Source organism: Ovis aries, chromosome 16 (assembly GCF_016772045.2).
Source record: "Ovis aries strain OAR_USU_Benz2616 breed Rambouillet chromosome 16, ARS-UI_Ramb_v3.0, whole genome shotgun sequence".
In the NCBI taxonomy this organism is placed as follows: Eukaryota; Metazoa; Chordata; class Mammalia; order Artiodactyla; family Bovidae; genus Ovis; species Ovis aries.
Genome location: NC_056069.1, coordinates 8,886,833 through 8,906,326, shown reverse-complemented (window position 1 = coordinate 8,906,326; position 19,494 = coordinate 8,886,833). Strand labels below are relative to the sequence as shown.

The window sequence follows — 19,494 nt, the reverse complement described above, 5'->3', positions numbered from 1 at the left end:
CGGACCCCCGGCGAGCCGGCCCACACAATGCGCCGGGCGCGGAGGGGGCGGCGGGCGAAGCGAGGGGCCGGGCGGGCGCGCTGCGTGCGCGGCGGCGCTCGCCGGCCTGAGTGGGGTGGAGCCGGCGCGGGGTTTGAACTCCCTGGGTGTGGGGCCCGGGGTTTCTTCCAGGCCCTGGTCTTGAAGAGCCGACCTAGGAATGAGGGCTCCCAGGACTCACCTCGGGGCTGTTCAGGCTAACACCTGTTGCGAGCTCCCTGCCTCCCAAGTGGGAAATCTGGCTGGAGACGGTCTGCTCAGTTACCCAAGTCTTGACCGAGTTTGCTGGTGTAGCGGTCCTGTTGCTAAGGCTTTACTGGCAGAAAGGCTTAACAGAAGAACCAGAACCTCTGCTGTGTGTGCTCTCTGCAGTGCCCTAAACTGCGGTCAAATGGAGAGCTCGTCCTGCATCTAATAAAGGAAACAAATTCACCCAATTATAAAATAACTTATTTTAAGATCGTTAATTGTTTAAAAACTGCAGGTTTGCAAAAAATGTCTCTTGATTTTTATTGTTAATAAAGAGGCAAAATTGGTTAGTATGGAATCTGGTAAGCTCTTTTGGTGTAGTTTGGACTTATACGATAAACTTGGGGTTAAATCGAATTACTTGAGAAGCTCTGGTAAATAAAGTTTCTCAAAGTACTGCATTGCTGTAACTTAAAACCTCGAATAGGCGAGTAAATATCTAGCCTTTTGGTTAATTAATACTGCTTATTTTAAAATGGAGGTGTTAATATTTAGGCCTGCTTGGTTTGATTTGGTTTTTTTTTTCTTTCCTAAGCCATTCTGCTAAATACTGCTAGTACTGAGGGAATAGTAGTTGGTTTGGGGTGTATTGGAGCTTGTATTTGAAACGTTGCTGTTGCTCAGTCTTAATTTGTATTATCATAGCTTTAGAAATGATAGAAGTTGATTTTTGATGAATTATAGGCGTTAGTATGACGGTTAAGTTAGCCAAGTCCCAAACCACATTGTAATTTATTCTGTAGCATTGTATATCATAATTTCTTGTTTTAGTGCGTTATTAAGTGCTCTTTGTATGGTCAGTACTGTGTGTAGGCTAAGAATCAAATTTACAGTTCATTCTGTATGCCTGGAGCATAGTATACTGTCTGCATAAGGAACAATTTAAATTTCAGTAGATAAAGGTTAATAGTATTTTAAAAATACACACTGCTCTATATTTTCAAAGTGCCTAATGATGACCTTGTTCTTTGTTTCCTTAGGAGAGAATGTAATTACTGTTTTTGTATAGACTTGAGCACTTTTAGAAAGACTGTTATAATAATATGGATAGATAGCTTAAGTTCTAAGGAAGTAAACCTTATTAGGAAGTATTTATGAAAAATTATTAGTGTATCAGCATACTGTTAATCGTGGCTGTTCACTAAAGAAATCACTAGGGTTTTTTGGTGAAAGAAAGTACACCTAGAGAAATGTATGTTGATAGTTAATTCATGTCTGGCCACTGAACACTGAGTATTCTAGTGTATGATAAATAGCTTGATAGGTGTGCCTGGAGTTTGTATAGTGGATTTAGTTTAAAGATTTAGGTCTACTGAGAAAATTCTAATGAAACCCAATTAGAGGTGTTATTAAAAAGCGTATTAGGGTTTAAAAGGGCATGAAGAAAGACATAGTAGAGCATTATGTCACTGTTGCCTGCCAGCACGATGGAAACCTGCACGTGTGTGTCGCTGGTGAGGGCAGATCTTGGCTGGGGGGAGTAAGGGAGAGGGGATAATTGTAGAACTATTGCAGTAATTTCATAATAGTGACTTTATATAATAAGATTTGATATGTAGACTTGTACATAAATAGCATTTCATCTAAATTTCTTGAATTCTGAAGAAAAAAGATACTAATGAAAGTGTCTAAGTTAAAAGGCGATTTTTACAAGGTCAGTTTCCGTAAATGATCTCTGAAAGACTTGTTTTTGTTCATTTAGAATGCTTTTCATTTTTGTCATTATTTTATACTTTAACACCTTTCTGATTACGGTTTGGGTTTTTTTTTTTTAAGTTCAAGTAAGTCAAAGAAATTGTTTTGAAAATTTTTTTCATACAGTGTGCACCTGTACTGAAGGTGGAAAGTTGACTTATTTGTATTGAAAATAATTGATGTAAAATAGTTTAAGATTTTAGCCATAAAGCTCATAAGAGGTTTAACACAGCCATTGGTGTGTTCTTAGAATAGTGTATTGATGGTTTTAATAAGATAACTTTATTCTTATTGAAAAAAAAATGCAGGCCTAAAAATCACAAAAGAGATTCTTGATTTTAGATTAAAAATCCTGAATTCCTTCCTTAGAAGTTTCCTTAACTACTGTTTGTTCTAGAAACTGGAACAACTCAATCAATATCCAGACTTTAACAACTACCTGATTTTTGTTCTTACAAAATTAAAATCTGAAGGTAAGTATGGTTTGTGTTGAAAGCTTTTTACATTTTTTTTAGTAAGTCTTTGAGATGTACTAAAATACATGAAGAGTTACTCATTTTAAACAATTTCATTTTGTAGGAATCACTTGCTTTAAAGATGTGGAATGAAAGTGTTACTAAAGCATTTGGATGCTTTGATGAGCAGTCAGTTGTTAGTTGGGTGTTTGCAAATGAAAAAGCATTTTGCTACAGTCCTTGAACATGAATGTCAGAAAGAGATTGGTTTCTTTTATACACAAATTGAATGTAGGATTTACTAAAAACTTACTATATGTGTGATCATATTTGTGTGTTTGAAAGTTGATTCAACCAAAATGAAGTCATGTAGAATCCGATCACCAGGTCATTGTTAATCCCTTAATTCTGTACTTGGGTTATATGGCCGTGTACTGTTTTAATTGTTAACAAAAAGTAGAATCATTCTATTCATAGACTCTTGTAACTTTTTTAAACCTTCTAACAGTATACATGAAACCTTTTCATTAACTATTCTGCAACCATTTTAAATTACTTCTATAACAAAGCTTGAAAACTAATTTGATTTTTAAATGACATGGTCATTTGATTGTTTCCTATACATGTAATGTGTCTCTATCGACTTTATTTATTACACGAATATTTATGGAGCACCACTCCTTGCCAGGAAGTTTGCTGGCTCAAGAGCAATAAAAGTGAACAGAATAATAAGAATCTCTGTCCTCATGGAGCTTACACTGTAGTGAGAGGTGTTCTCAGAGTTGAGTATTCCCTTCCTGGGATGTTGTCAGACACTCAGAATGCACTCGGGTAATTTTTGAGCAACTATTGGCCTCTAAATGAAAGCACTATACTTAGCCTTTCAGAAGTCATGGTGCTTCATTAGTGCTTCTATAGTTAGTAAAAGCACTACACTTGGAGTTGGGAAATAAGTCTTAAACTCTGACACTCATTTCATCTCTTTTTCATCTACAAAATGCCTGTGTTGGACTACCAGACCATATGTAAGGTTTCAACTCTAAGCACTAGTGAGCGGGTTAATGACCTTAAAATCTCACTAATCTTGTATTTATTCAGATTTTAATATTTCATGCCAGTGTATAGTGATTTATTTTAAATTATTTTAAAATTTTCTAGTTAATTTTAGGAATTTTAATTTGTGATGGAAGCATGTAAGAGAAACTTTAGAAATTTCAAATTTTAAATTGCAAAAAACTAAAAAGTCCTTTGGCATATCTTTAAATTCAGCAGTTAATATTCCTAGTTTAATAAAACATATTAATGTGATGTGTTATTTCTTAATACAGAAGTTTTATTTTTCCCACATAGAAGTTGTATCAGATAATGCTCTAAGAACTTTATATTTAGTAAAAGGATTTTTCTAAACATACTGTCTTACTTGAAAAGTTTATTTTCACCAAGCCATCTATTCTCTGTCCTATCCTCTTAAATTCCGAATGTTAAGATTTTTATAATGTTATACTCGTTCTTCAAACTGTCTTGGGATATGAGGATACATCAGAAGTATTTTTTAAAGCAGACAGATGACAAACTTACAATTCAGATAGCAGCAAGAGAGGCTGGTGTGTAACTGTCTCCCAGAAGACCTATGAATTATAAAACCATGAAATGTTGGAAAAGGTTTTACGTAACATTTGCTATTTCTTCCTGTGTTTATTCATTTATTTGGGACATAAGATTGCTATATCTAGTTTTCTGTTTTAAAAACTTAGCATTGTGACCATCCATATTAGAGAAGGAGCATAAGTAGTCTTTAAATCAATATGCTTATTTATTTAGGAACCTTTTTGCCTTTCCTGCAGTAAAATTTTAGATATGGAGAGACCTCAGAGGTCAGCTCATCTACTTCCCTCACTCTGCAGATGAGAATTGAGACCTAGTAAAGGGGTCTTTAAGAAAGAGGACATAGTTAGTTTTAACTCCTTTCACCTTGTGATTTTTTAAAAACTCTCCATCTTCTAATTATAGTTGTAAAAATGGCATAGTGTGTTCGTTGTAAGTAAATACACATGCCATTTAAAATAAAATTACAAAACTGATTATTGATGGCTAACAAGACAAAAACATGAATTGCTTGAGGAAGTTAAATATCTGGCTATTCTTTTATTTTATGGAAGTTTTAAACTTTGAAGAGAATTTAGAATTGGTTTTGTTTCTAAGTTACTGATTGAATGGTGATAATTGAAACCAGGAAGAAATTTTTAGAGGGTGACATAAAAGGCTCATAGGCTATGTTGTGGTGGTGGCTCTAATGGTTTTTTTGCAAAGAAACGCAGTCTTTTTGTCCCCCCATGCTGTACCCTTGAAGAGTTCAATACTAGTCAGACTTTGGGAGCATACTGAACTAACTAGAACAAGTTGGGTTATTTTATTTTTTAATAAAGTATGTAAAACAATAGTGCTGAAATAGCATACTGTGTTCAGTATACCGGCTCTACAGGTCTTCCAGCCCTTTAAGAAGGGTGATACTATACCATCTTCGAGTAGAGGCTCTGGAGACGAACTCCTCAGGTTGATACTTAAGCTTCCGCAGCTCGTAGTCTATTCTGTGTGAGTTAGGCAAAGGCCTCAGTTTCCTTGTTTGTGCAGTGGAGATAAATTAATCCTTGTCTCATGAGGTTGTGAGGATTAAATGCAAACTACTACTTTAAAAAAATTAAATAAATAAATGCAAACTACTTGGAAAGCACTTAGCAGTGTTTGGTATGTAATGAGCATTGAGAACATGTTGACTATTGCTAATATTGTTGGTGATAATACAGATTCTTAAAGCATCAATTATATTCTACTAATATTAAATTGGTTCTTCAGAATTTGTTAATATCATCTACGGATTAAACTTCTTTTACGTAGATTCTTTTTTATTTAATCTTCTGGAAATTTAAAAATTGTTTTACCCTCTCCCCCCTTTTCTTTTTAGCTCAGAGGCAAGTGAAAAACATGATATAAATGAACGGCAATTATTTGTATGTGAAGGTGATCCCATATGTTCTTTGTCCACTTAATTTTTAATAGGATATCTTTGGTGACTAATACTTTCATATCTGTAATTTGATGTTTGTATCAGGTTCCAATAAAGCTTGAGTACATTGGCCATATATAAACTTAAATTAAATCAGTGGTTCTCAACCAGGTGCAGCTTTGTTGTTCCCGCCCCCCCCCCCCCCATCCCCTTCTCACTGCCCACGGAGACATTTGACATTATCTGGAAACATTTTTGGTTGTCACAATTTGGAGAGGTAATACTGGCACCTATGGTCAGTGATACAGTGCACAGGACGGCACTCCTAAAGAAAGAATTACCTAGCCCAGAATGTCGATAATGCCAAGGTTGAGAAACCCTGACCTGTAAATCATGGAGCTAATCCTTTGTAATCATTTACAGTATTTTCTCCCCTGGTTATAGCAGATTAATGAAATATTACAATCAATTTTTAATATATTTTAAAAGTTACATTCTTGATATATTTTGAAATGAAAACTACTTTAAAACTCAGTAGTAGTGTTATTTTTTTACAGATGAACCCACAAGATCATTGAGTGGTCTCATTTTGAAGAATAATGTGAAAGCGCACTTTCAGAACTTCCCAAATGGTGTAACAGACTTTATTAAGAGTGAATGTTTAAACAATATTGGTGACTCCTCTCCTCTGATTAGAGCTACTGTAGGTAAGTAAGCTGTCACAGTTTTGCTCATCTTGTTTGTGACTGGGTTGGTTTCTGACATGGCTGATCATTTCCATAGGAATTTTTGCTATCCAGTTCATGTTGAATTGTGATGGGGAAAATTTCTCATTGCTTCTTTTGATATAATGTTAATAGTTACAGTAAAAGTCCTCTTAATCCTATGAGACCAGGTTCACTAGTAGTTGCTTTATCAAAGTTGGTTAAAATGGGGCCTTAAAAAGTGATGCTAGTGTAGGACTACTGTTTTTTCTTTGAGTTCTTTAACTGTCTTTCTTGTGTCATACATGGGGTATAATTTCCAGTTTCACTTTCTTTTTACATATAAAGAGAAACTTCTTTGTAAGACAATTTATGTGTAGGACTTTAGGTTTTTACTATATCCCCCCTTGTTTTTAATATTTGCCTTGTATACACCTAATTAACATCAATTTTTGAGTCTTTTTAGAGTCTTTCAGCTTGTTTTTAGTGGAAGAACAAATTTCTATCATTTTATGAAATACTATATTAAAATGCTTAATTACAGTAACTGAAATAAATAGTTTTAGGAACCAACACAACTGCCTGTTGGTAAGCACACACATCCTCTGGTAGAAGCAGAAACAGGCATGTACTATGAATAGCCCGCCAGTGGATAGATTTCATATGCCATAGCGTTTCTGCAGCCATATTTCACAGGGACTTGGAAAGCTGCTGTTAATCAGGTTGGTTAAAAGGGATTCGGTTAAGAACTTCCATAATGAATCAGTCATTTTCATTAAAAGTTCTCTGTTTTTGTATATTTTGTCTCCTGGTGGGTTTGAAAAGCCACTCTAGTACTCTTGCCTGGAAAATCCCATGGACGGAGGAGCCTGGTGGGCTGCAGTCCATGGGGTCGCGACTGAGCGACTTCACTTTCATGCATTGGAGAAGGAAATGGCAACCCACTCCAGTGTTTTTGCCTGTAGCATTCCAGGGACGGGGGAGCCTGGTGGGCTGCCGTCTATGGGATCGCACAGAGTCAGACACGACTGAAGCGACTTAGCAGCAGCAGCAGGGTTTGAAAAGTACCTGATTTATCTCTTACTTATAAAACAGAAGCTCTTTGTAATTTCCCTCCAAATATTAAACATTGCCATTATTAACACTCATTTTAAATAGGATATGTAGAGGGCATTTATAATTTGAGAATTGAGAAAAGGGTCTCCCTCCCTAGGTTATTCTTATGGACCCTCATGTATGCCTGATTTTATTTTATTTTTTAATCTTAACTGTGTTTTGGAAATCTTGCCAAGGAAATGTATTTGGAAGGACCACATTTCAGTGACTATGTGGTAATCCATTAGATAGACGTAGAATTGTTTCGGTTGTTAAAGAGTGTATGGTTGGTTTGTAATGGGTATTGCTGAGTACTCAGTTTTCACACCCATCTTTGGTAAATTAGTTTTCACTTTTTGTAACTATGGAGGCATTAGAATTTTTTTTGTGAGTGGATGCAATTATATGAGACCAGATTAATTTGAATTTGTCAGTCTGCAAACATTCTTTAATACTGTCTTAGCAGTCATACTGTACCAAATTTTATCTTGTGTTTAATTTTTATTATTGCGTGTTTTAAAACATGGCTTGGTTTCCTTTAGGCAGATCCAGAACTTTCTCGTTCCCTCAACTCTTTATATTTTGACTTTGGGAAAGAATACATGGCAAGAAAGAACAGATTTACTATTACTCTTGCTACTTTTTGATCTTACCAGAATGTAACTTGATCTTTAAAATGCTATCAATACAATGATCCTCACCGTACAGTTTAATTTTTTCAGTGGGGAGTAAATCCTGGCCAACAACTTTAGTCTTAACATTTTTTACCTCTTTACCATTAGGAGCAACTTTCTCAAAACTAACAATGGAAGACTCAAAGAGAATTTATGCACACAAACAGTAGAATTTGTTGTTCAGTTATAATTATTATTTTATGCTCTGCATTTTGTGTACATATCACTGAATTCTCAAGATAACCATGAAGAGAACTTTTTCTCTTCTAAAAATTTTCTTTTACAGGTTAATAATTTGAAGTACATATAATTTGCCTACTGTCAGTTTATACTCTTTAATTATGGTGCTGAAAGATCTGTAAACACTAAGCATATTATGTTATGTTAACTAATATTAAATTTTCTAAGGCAGAGAAAAACACACAAAACTTTTTTGTTATATATTTCTGTATTTGCATAATCCTTAACAGAGCTAAGTTACACAACACAGTTGAAATAATCCAGTCAGTCAGAGTGACATGATCACTAAGCCTATGTCACTCAAGCCTCCACAATCCACCATCACCTTGCCAGTGATTCATCCTTGATCCCCATAAGTGGGAACTGTTGTAGGGGTGTATGGCCTGTCTCCAGGAGAGGGATTGTTGCCAAAAGAGTGGGCATGTAGAAATGTTCTTGACTGATGGCTCTTCGACTTTCTCTACCATGGGTCATGGCTTTGATACTAGGTTAAGTCAGAAGCTGTTCTTAGTTCTTGGATGTGTTTTTATTTGAATCTAATAGTCATATTCATCACCCAGTACTAAGTGTTGCTGATAACATTTTGGTGTATTTTCTTTCTGCTTTTTTGTATGTATTTTTTATAAAATAGGAGTAATTTTAATTAGTAAAAGTATTCTTGGCATTGGAGAAGAGCAAGTTGTCTTTTGTACAGATACTTGTTAAAAAGAGGGTGAAGTGTTGGAAAACAAGATTAGAAACCGCTCTGATTTCTGCTGGGATTTTCCACAGATACACTGTGGTGATGCAGGGATCCTTGATAAATATTACTATGGACATGATTTGCAAGTCTTACCATGATTTGGAACATTTAAATGTGTGTGTGCACGTGAACCCACTTGCAAGCACATGATGTAAGCACTTGGCATTGGCTTGTGGTTGCCTACGAGGCCATAATGCAGTCACATTTCCTAAACAGACATGTTTTCTTTCAAGGTATTTTGATCACAACTATAGCCTCCAAGGGAGAATTGCAGAATTGGCCTGACCTCTTACCAAAACTCTGCAGCCTGTTGGATTCTGAAGATTACAACACTTGTGAGGTAAGGATTTTTGCTTCATATGTAGTTTTTCTTGTCATGTTGTATATTAGTAATCTTGAGAAAAAAGAATTCCTCTGAAACAAAAAACATCAAAACTTAGAGACCTAAAGTTACCTTTTTGTTTTAAGTGAGTGATCATTTACCTTACTGTTTTCCATAAAGACGATTAAGTTATGAAACCTCTTTAGTATACTTCCTACAGAGAAAAATCTTCTGTTTTTGTATTTTAGAGCTATTCTTGGGTGTGTATATGTATCATCAGCAAAGCTGTTGTCAAGCTTAATCAGTTGTGGTATTTTTTGAAGATGGACTTAATTAAATTTACTGAATTCCCAGACCATGGGTACATTTTCAGTGTCTCTAAGTTTTTTGGTGCCTCTTGTATGATACATCTGAGGTACATCTAGTATTGTTTTAATTATAAATTATAGTCTCTTGTTGTTTGTCACTGATCAGGTCAGTAGCAACCTTTCCATTTGGGGGGATAAGAGGGAGTCTGTATGGATTTGTTTTCCTGTAATTTCTCACCTAATGAGGATCTTAACCATCTCTTTCATTAGCAGGTGAAAACGATGTCTTAAATGGAAATCATTTTAGATGTTTTCCCTCTTAAGGCAGTGACTCAATCTCCTCAAAAAAGAGCAAGGCTTGGAGGCAGGGCAGGTATAAAAATAACCTAATGTAAAGGAATCGAGTGGTCTTTCTGACTTACCGTTTATTGCCAGGTTGACTTGGGGAAGAGAGGACCAGGGAGAGGAGAAGCTAGCGAAAAGGAGTCTTAAAAGGAGTCACTCTTCTCCCTTCTTAAAACAAAAGGAAAAAGGCTTGCATTCTCATATATGTTTTCTAGTAATGCCTTGGAAATACACTAAGATTATAGGAAAATAAAAATAACACTTAGCTGTAGGGTAACAGTTGATGAAAATTTAAATAGGGCTTTGGTATAAAGACCACAACATGAAAGACCAAAATCTTAAGCAAGCACTTTGCAAGAATAAAAAGTCTCGTGATCTCAACTGATGATCATGAAATCGTGGAGTCACTGTCGTACAGTACTGAGTTTACTGTAGCGAATAAGCACCAACGTACTGCTGATGTAATTATAAAAAGAGTAAATGAGGTGGTTGAGGTAACTAACAGGCTAGATGTTGTATACAGGAGCTCTCCAGATAAGCCGCTTGGTTGTAAAATGGTTGTAGGGAAATTGCCAGTTGAATACAGTTTTTATCAGTGAATGATTTATATGTAAATAATTATGATAATGAAGATTTCTTTTGGTATTTCAGAAAGAAGTGATACAGTAGTTAAATAGACTCATACATAAATGTAGAGTTTTACATTGTTTTAACAAACCAATATTTAATAGAAAAATTAGTGTTGATTTAAAATTGACAAGAATACTTCAAAAGTTGTTTTTTGATTAGATGATATTACTTACAGTCCCTGCCAACCAGAATTCTAATTCTGAGTCATTTAATGCTAAAATTAAAATGTGCCATTATGTTTAAATTACGGTTTTAAATCAGTGGTATACTTTTTCTTAAAATTGATGATTAAGTATATGGATTTCATGATGCAGATTTTATGTGGGCTGAGAACATTAATCCATACAAATTAGGTAATAGTCCTCAATTTGCTTTTAAAATAGCTTCATTTTTAATTCTAATAATTGAAATGTCTTTTACAGGGAGCATTTGGCGCCCTTCAGAAAATTTGTGAAGATTCTGCTGAGATTTTAGATAGTGATGTTTTAGATCGTCCGCTCAACATCATGATTCCCAAATTTTTACAGTTCTTCAAGCACAGTAGTCCAAAAATAAGGTATCTGTATAGCCAGTATTAAATTCATTTATTAACTCTGATACAAACCTGACCACTCCCTCATTTTGCATTACCTAGTACTTCTGTGATTGCCTGTGTGCTCCGTTGCTAAGTCGTGTCCACCTCTTTGCGACCCCGAGGACTGTAGCCCACCGGGCTCCTCTGTCCATGGGATTCTCCAGGCAAGAACACTGGAGTGGGTTGCCATGCCCTCCTCCAGGGGATCTTCCCAACCCAGGGACTGAACCTACGTCTCCTGCGTTGCAGGTGGATTCTTTACCAGTGAGCCACCTGGGAAGCCCTTTTGAAAGGAATGCATGCCCATTGTTTTTAAATCTAAAATAATTCTCATTACGTTCCCAGCCAACCTCCCACTCTTGAGAGTGAACATGTCCTTTCAGATACTTTTACACTTTCTTACAAGTTATTATTCCACAACCTGCATTTTTCACTTGACACAGAAAGAATGTGAGGGGGGGATATGATAATACATAGAGAATTTTGACTCGGTCTTCTTAATGGTGCGTGTGTGCATGGGGCTGTATGTACACCGTAATATTTTTATGGAGGAATTCTTAAATTCTTGCCAGTCTTCTGTGAATGGAAAATAGCTTCAATGAACGCACTTTAAATTCTGCTTCCAGGTCTCATGCTGTTGCCTGTGTCAATCAGTTCATCATCAGCAGGACTCAGGCTCTGATGCTGCACATCGACTCCTTTATTGAGGTGAGCGTTTCCTCCCCCCACCCCCATCTTACTTTTGAGAAGGTTGGAAAGTGTTAACTGCGTATGGTTTTATAAACGTAGTAAGTTGTAATTATGAACTGGCAGTATTTAAATTGCTTGTGATAGTATTAAAATTGGATACAGTTAAACTTTATGATTCTCGTTAACTGGGGAAAAAAAACTACTTTTCCCCTCATACTGAGTTTTTTACTTGTATAAACATTGTGATATATGTTTGTTTGATACCTTGATTATAAAAATTTCTGCTTCAGCGTACTGTTCGAATTGCATATGGAAATTAAGCCTCCAAGCTCATTTGTGATAGGAACATGAAGAGGTTGAATAAACTTACTTTGATAAAGAATCTAAAGGTTTAGACTGGAAGGATAGTACTTCTATTTTTTCCATTGGTTTTCAATGTAAAATGAGGTTTGGGAGAAAAATTGATGCATCTTAGTGAGTATTTCTGAAGTTACTTTTTAATAATAGCGGAAAGACGACAGATGTAGTTTTTTGGCCATTCGGCTCTAAGCAGTGGAGTTTCTTTTCAGACAGTAACAGCGATTTTGAAAGGGTTATTAAAGTTCCTTAAGTATTTCACTTTTATTTTCATCATATGAAACTTAATTAAATAGTCTATTCCTTTCCAGCTGTTCTTTAAAAAAAAAAAAAAAAGATCCTCCAGAGACCATACTGCTGGTAGTCCTATTGGGAAGTTACCAGAAAGAGCTGAGGAGAAATTGTTTTTCCTTATCACTTAAATTGACAAACTTTCTTAAACGACTGAGCGACTGAACTGAACCAGTGAACTACAAGTAGTAGCCATTAGAGTCCTCGAGCCATTTGAAAACTGAAACAAAGTTATGCGTCTTCAATGCATTTTGCTGAGTACCTGCTGTGCTTAGTAGTGACAGAACATCAATTTTATGCTTCAAGGAGTTTCAGTCCAGTTCGATAGAGGGTAGTGGACTACTTCTAATGCGGGTAGTAGTAGAAGTCTGGAGAGTCAGACTGCCTGTGTTCAGATCCCAGCTCCACAGCTTGCGCACCTCATTTAACTGGTGTTTTCAGTTTTTAATAGACCTACTTGGATTGTTATAAAGGTATTTGCTAAAAATGGAACAGTGTCTGATGGAAAGTAAGCACTCCGCATGCCAGCTACTGCTATCATTTTTAGAAGCAGCAGTAGTTTTTGTTGCAATTACAATAGTATTTCCACTCAGTAGTGTTCTTGCATAGCTCTTTAAAGAGAACAGTGATGGATACACCAGCATCTTATACAGAGATGTAATATAGAATAAAATTTTCTGAAAATAAAAACGCCACAGTACCATACTTAGCAAGTGGAACAAAAACATTTCCTGACATTTAAAATTATTTTCCGTTAGTGTTAAATACCATTATTAACACTTCTTTGCTGCTTGATAATACAGTGAAGCTCACCCGGTTCTTCATCCTTTTCTTCAGCTGCCAGTGGTTTTATCAGGGGCTGAAGTCATGCCTCTGAGTCTGGTGGCACCGATGAAGAGCGGTGTTCAGCCGCCACACTGTGTCCAGCTCTGTGACTCCATGGACGGTAGCACACCAGGGTTTTCTGTCCTTCACTGTCTCCTGGAGTTTGCTCAGACTCATGTTGATTGAGGCAGTGATGCCATCCAGCCGTCTCAATTCTCCGTCACCCCTGCTTCTCATGCCTCAGTCTTTCCCAGCATTAGGGTTTTTCACATCAGGTAGCCAAAGTATTAGAGCTTCAGCATTAGTCCTTCCAATGAATACTCAAGGTTGATTGATGAAAAGTGTATTGGTCACTAATAATGGCTATAACATACCTTGATAAAGCTGGGTATTCATGGGTAAGACAGCATCAAATTTAATGAAAGATTGTATATAAGCAGCACCTGCTGGAAAAACAGTACTATTTCTGACTGTGTAAAATTAAAAGTGCAACTGCAGAGTTTTGAAAGCCTCAGAAATAGAGGCAGGATTTGGAGAAATTAAAGTTCTCAAAATGCAACGTACTGTCACATTTGATATTTAAATTATTCTATTGGCTTATCCTTTCTTTGTAATAAGATTTCAGATTCATCTGTTTAGAGACGTTTCTGTGGTCCTGGGAAGAGATAGTGGGGCACACTGGATTTTACTTAATTATTTTAGCTCTTTTTTTGCTGCATTTAATTTGTGTGTGTGTGTGTTTGTGTGTAACGTAAAACCTCAGGAGTGAAATGGGGAAGGCTTACTGTTTTTTCTTCTCAAATCTCCACTTGAACCTTTTCAAGAGACAACTTCTAGTGAAGGCTTGTTGGTATAGTGAACTGAGTGTGGACTTACCCATAATTTTCCAAATTCAGGTCCCCCACTTGTATGCAGGTTACATGATGTCTAACCTGCATTTCTCTCTCAGTCTATAAAATTGAGTAACAACATCTTGGAGTTGAGAACCATTCAGGTTTTTTTTTTTTTTTCACTTTTAAAGAAACTTGTTGAGAACAGCATCAGATTGATTGCTACCTTTATTATTTTTTAATAGTTTGACTTAGTGAACAACAGTTGAGGGTTAGGTTGTTAGAAACTCTCTGTATATATGTCCCAATTATTGATTTTTTTAATAGAACATGTGCCTGTTAAGAATCAGTGTTCGTAGGAATACTCTCTTGACAGTAATTTTGAAGGGTAAATCAGATTGTATTTTAATAATTATCTTTACTTCTGGGTGAACTGGATGAATGCTCCTCTGTCCTAATGACATGGTTTTATTCTTGCAAACTAAAAATTACTTCAGAACACAGCCACTCATACTCTGTTTAAAAGAATGGCTATAGATCATTTACTGAAATCATAATTTTGGGCAGTTAGCTTCCTGTGTTTGTCTTTATAATCTAATACTGGGGGCCAGTTAATTCATAAGCCTTTATTTGTGCTATATCTTCTTAGTTTCTTTAAATATTACCACCTGGAAGATAATATTATGTATAAACCTTTCTAGTATATTGGAATATTTAACTAGAAGAAACTTTTTCTCGTGCAATAGAATCTGTTCGCCTTGGCCGGTGATGAAGAACCAGAGGTACGGAAAAATGTGTGCCGGGCGCTTGTGATGCTGCTTGAAGTTCGGATGGATCGCCTGCTCCCTCACATGCATAATATAGTTGAGGTAATACAAGCAGCTTAAAACTCTCTCCTCCTCGTCCCCTTGAGGAAATTCTTGGGCACAAGACATGCAGTGTGAGATCACTGGTTTGTGTCTGTCACATTTGGGGGGGTTATAAAAATTAATTAAGATTGCCTTGAAATTATAAGTTACCATTGTGGCGATTTTTCTTTCATGAGATTTCAGATGTTATAGAGAGGAAAGTAATTTACAGGAGTAGATAGCTTTTAACTGTAATGTAACTAGGAAATATTTAGATTATTTGTATTGACTAGATACAACTTAGGCCAATAAAATTGTAGTAGATAAACATTTGTTTTCTACACGTTACTGGTAAGTTGATCGGATCAACTTTTGATTTATGATAACAGTGAGATTTCTAAGTCGAAAATTTATGATCTTTATAGTGAGTTCTAGTAGACCATTTAGATTTTAAAAGGTTCTCTTTCTGTTTTTATGTGATGAAAATAATTTTATGTAAGTACATTGATCACTGATCAGCCATAATTATAGTAAGGAATACATAATAGCTTATTATTAGGACAGTGTAATTTATTGGGTAAGACTCATTATTGCTAAAGAGTCATGCCTAATTTTCATATTACTGGACATAGTTGTACTTGAAGGATGGCATTTCTAAGACCTGTTAGAGAAAGGATAGCATTCATGATGTTAAGCAATTCCTTTTCTAAAACATGAGGAAAAATAGATGTAGTGATAAGGATATGTAGCAGCAAAATGGGAATAAATGACATTTTTGCTGATAAATCTGTTCTCTCTGAAGTGTTTGGAAGAATCAGGTGGCGTTGGTTGAAAATTTCTTCAGGAGTTTGGTGTTAACCAGAAAATAAACAAAAATGTTTTATCATTTGTCATGTCACACCTGGGGAACCTAATTTGTGAGGCTGCAATTCTTCACCAATGTTCAGCATTGTAGTAGGGAGGGGGTGATCTATCACAGTGGTTGTGTTGCTGTATTTTGTAGTATGAAATGTTTCATTCAGGAATTCATCACTTGACCCCAGTTTCAGCCCCAGGTACACTGGGAATTCGTGCCTTTGGTTCTTTTGTTTTTGAGTATAAGGTTTTTATGGAGGGGTGGGTTTGCCGAGCTGCACGGCTTGCAGGATCTTAGTTCAAACCCAGGGCCCCAGCAGAGAGAGCACTGCATCATAGCCGCTGGGTCTCCGGGGGATTTCCTGGTTTGGGGATGTTTTTTTAAAGGAGGGTAGGTTTGGATAGATTTGGAGATCAGATAGATGTCCTTCCAACTAAGTGAATTTGGCTTGGTATGTTCAAAGGACATGATAAACCTATTTTGTTGGCAACTGAAAATTGCAGTGGACAAATGTCTCTACTTTCTTTAAAAAAAAATCTTGTATAATATGTTTATATCTTCTTAAATATTGGGAGTATTAAAATACATACTTGAACAACACAGGTTATAACTGCATGGGTCCACTCATAGACAGATTTTTTTTATATACTAAATATGTACTACAGTGCTACATAACTCAAGATTGGCTGAAACTGCAGATGAGGAGCTGTATATATGGAAGATTGGCTATTTATGTGGATTATTTGACTGCTTGAAGGGTTGGCACCCCTACCCTTGGTTGGTTCAAGGGATAGTTGTAATTATAAGAGACAGCTTGGGTAGTTATAAAAAGATTGTCCATTTTATGAAAGGTTTAGTGGAGTTTATTTTGAGAAGCAGACAGACATGAATTGGACACTTTATATTAGGCAAGATTCTAAAACAGTAGCTCTTAAGTTTGGCTGCTTTTTAGAATTGATTAGGAGGCTTTAAAAAAAAAATCCAAACCCTAAATTGAGAACTGCTGTAAAGAGTAAGGCCCATAGCAAAGGACTCTTAACTTGCTGAAATTGGATTAGGTTTAATTGTATGCTTTAAACTGATTAATACTAAAGATCTTTTGTTTACAGTACATGCTACAGAGGACCCAAGATCAAGATGAAAATGTGGCTTTAGAAGCCTGCGAATTTTGGCTCACTTTGGCTGAGCAGCCAATATGCAAAGATGTCCTCATACGGCATCTTCCCAAGTAAGTATTTCTTCTTAGCGGTGCTGTCTTGTTAACAGTGACTCCTTACTTTCATGTTTTTAGGTTGCATACTTACACCATCGGGTAGTTAAGTTCTGAAGAAGTTGAGCTTAATTTTACTGATGGTATAAGTAAAGACATTTATTTAAGAAGCAATTCCTTTTGTTTCCTAAACTACATGAGGGTGGTTTATGCTGTGAATCATAACTTAGTTTGGATAATCCATGGCAGTTTTTTATAATCTTGTAATTTTGACTATGGACTCCAAAGATCTTCTTACTAGTTGTGGTAAGAGTTTTTGGTTAACATATTGTTAAGTCTATTTTTAACCCAATGAACGCTGTTAAGTCAGTTTTTTAAATACATTTTTCCAGTATTGAGATAATTGATGTAAAACTATTATTTTTAGGTAAAAAGCAGTGATTTATGAAACATATATGAAATCAATTAAAGTCAGTTACTTTTAAAAGTAGTGCTCACATTCTTTTGAAATTAAAATATGGACCCATAAACTTAATTTTCTACATGAAAACTTAAACTCCATTGGATTTCCACCCCCTTAAGTAATCAGTTGTTACTTTTGGTGTGCTGTCTTTTAATGTGTTTTTTCCTGGGTTAATACTGTGTGCATGTGTGCATGTTCAGTTGACTAAATGGACTGTAGCCCACCAGTCTCCCCTGTCCTTGGGATTTCCCAGGCAAGAGTTCTGGAGTGGGTTGCCATTTCCTCCTCCAGGGGATCCTCCCAACCCAAGGATTGAACCCACATCTCCTGCATTGGCAGGTGGATCCTTTATCCCTGAGCCACCTGGGGTGCCCAGTACTGTATACCAGATGTCATATATCAGTGTTTTAGAAAGAAGTTTGATAGTATGAGTAAGGCATCTCTCTTCACTGTTTTGTGGTTGGCCCCTGTCAGTCAGTGTAAGTTGTGCCCTTTCCTCCGTGTCAGCAGTCTAAACTTTGAAGTGCTGTTCCATCATGGTGTTCCCTAGTGAAGTTACACCAGTTTATAATGCACTAGCAGTGTCTCATCTTGTCACAACTTTTGCCATCATTAGTTACAGTTTTTCTAATCTTAGCCATCTAATACACACAAAAAATAACCATTTGTCTTAATATGTTGTATTAGTGGAGTCACACTTTTTTCAGAAGTTAGTATACTCGGATGTTCTCATTTTCATGTAGTCCGTTCTTAGCAAGAAAACAATACAACCTATATTTTATTCCACCTATATTTAATTCTAGTCAATCTAGAATTTATTGGGGAGTAAAGTGTAAGGTGTGCTTACACCTCCCACCCCACCAGGAAATTTATTCTTCTAATTTGTGATGCCGCTTTTATAATATGCTTGTTTCTTACTATTGGATCATATAATTCTAAGTCTTATAAAAAAACAGACATTCTTACAAAGCTGAAGAGATTTTATTAATGCAAACCTAAGCTCTAACATTAGGAGATGATAAGAGCAGTTATAGATTGGTGGTCTCTTTCATTACCCTAATAAAATCCAAATTTTTTTAAGCAACCAGTAACTTGGTAGCAGGCTAAAAAGATCAGCAATTTTAGCTGATCTTTTGATGAGATGAGATCAAAATGAGATCTCTTATTTCACATAGAAAGCATTAATGTAACAAAGAACAGGATTAAATTCTTTTTTCAGTTTCTGGGCTATGTTGTGTGGTTTTTGTTGTTTTTAGCCAGTAGTATGTTCTTTTGGTTATTCAGCATTTGTCATCTGGTAGAACAGGTCTTTTTTCATCAGGATTATTTTGTTTTTTTCCCACCTTTATTCTTACACATAATACATTAATATCTCCTGGGGCTTATTAACGAATTGATCCATAGAAAACAACCCAGTGCCTGGTATATACTTGGTGAAGTGAGGTCGCTCAGTCGTGTCCAACTCTGCGACCCCATGGACTGTAGCCCACCAGCCTCCTCCATCCATGAGATTCTCCAGGCAAGAGTATGAACAGTGAGAAAACAAAGTGTAAGAAACCTGTCAAGGATGAAAACCATCATAGCTGCAGGCAGAACTAAAGTTAGTGTTCTGACCTTTACCTAACATGTTTTGATACAATTTTTTTTTTAGCTAGTCATAAATATTTCAGTATACCTGAAATTCCATGTTTACAGACATCATGGTTCTCTTAAGAAATTAAAAATAAAATTTCTAAACTTCTATCAGACTATGATAACCTTGTCCATAGAACTCTTTCTTCCTTCTTGCCTTATTTCTTTTGAATAAAATCCTTCAAATTTTCTGTTTTTACATTTTAAACACTATCATCTCTTTTATTAAAAGGAATAGAAATACTGAATGTAGGCTCATTATAAAAATATCAGCCATTTAGAAATAAAGTAGAAGATGGATATTGTCCCTTTTTAGCCTGCTCACTCAACTTCTGAAGATACCAGTTTATTGTGTAGCTTTCCTAGTTAGTCTGTGTATATAAGTAATTATATAGGTAATCTTGTTTTTTAAATAA

General features: G+C 35.9%; 1 protein-coding gene across 4 annotated transcripts in view; it reads left to right on the top strand.

The window, feature by feature from the left end:
- Nucleotides 1-19,494, top strand: part of TNPO1 (transportin 1) — a 91,957-nt gene that overhangs the window by 42,301 nt on the left and 30,162 nt on the right. For all 4 annotated transcript variants that reach the window (XM_042233692.1, XM_004016896.4, XM_012096778.4 and 1 more), the window contains exons 3-9: nucleotides 2,381-2,456; nucleotides 6,000-6,149; nucleotides 9,131-9,237; nucleotides 10,925-11,058; nucleotides 11,703-11,784; nucleotides 14,816-14,938; nucleotides 16,883-17,001. In XM_042233692.1, coding sequence (XP_042089626.1) covers nucleotides 2,381-2,456; nucleotides 6,000-6,149; nucleotides 9,131-9,237; nucleotides 10,925-11,058; nucleotides 11,703-11,784; nucleotides 14,816-14,938; nucleotides 16,883-17,001 — 791 coding nt within the window. The remainder of the gene's footprint in view (nucleotides 1-2,380; nucleotides 2,457-5,999; nucleotides 6,150-9,130; nucleotides 9,238-10,924; nucleotides 11,059-11,702; nucleotides 11,785-14,815; nucleotides 14,939-16,882; nucleotides 17,002-19,494) is intronic.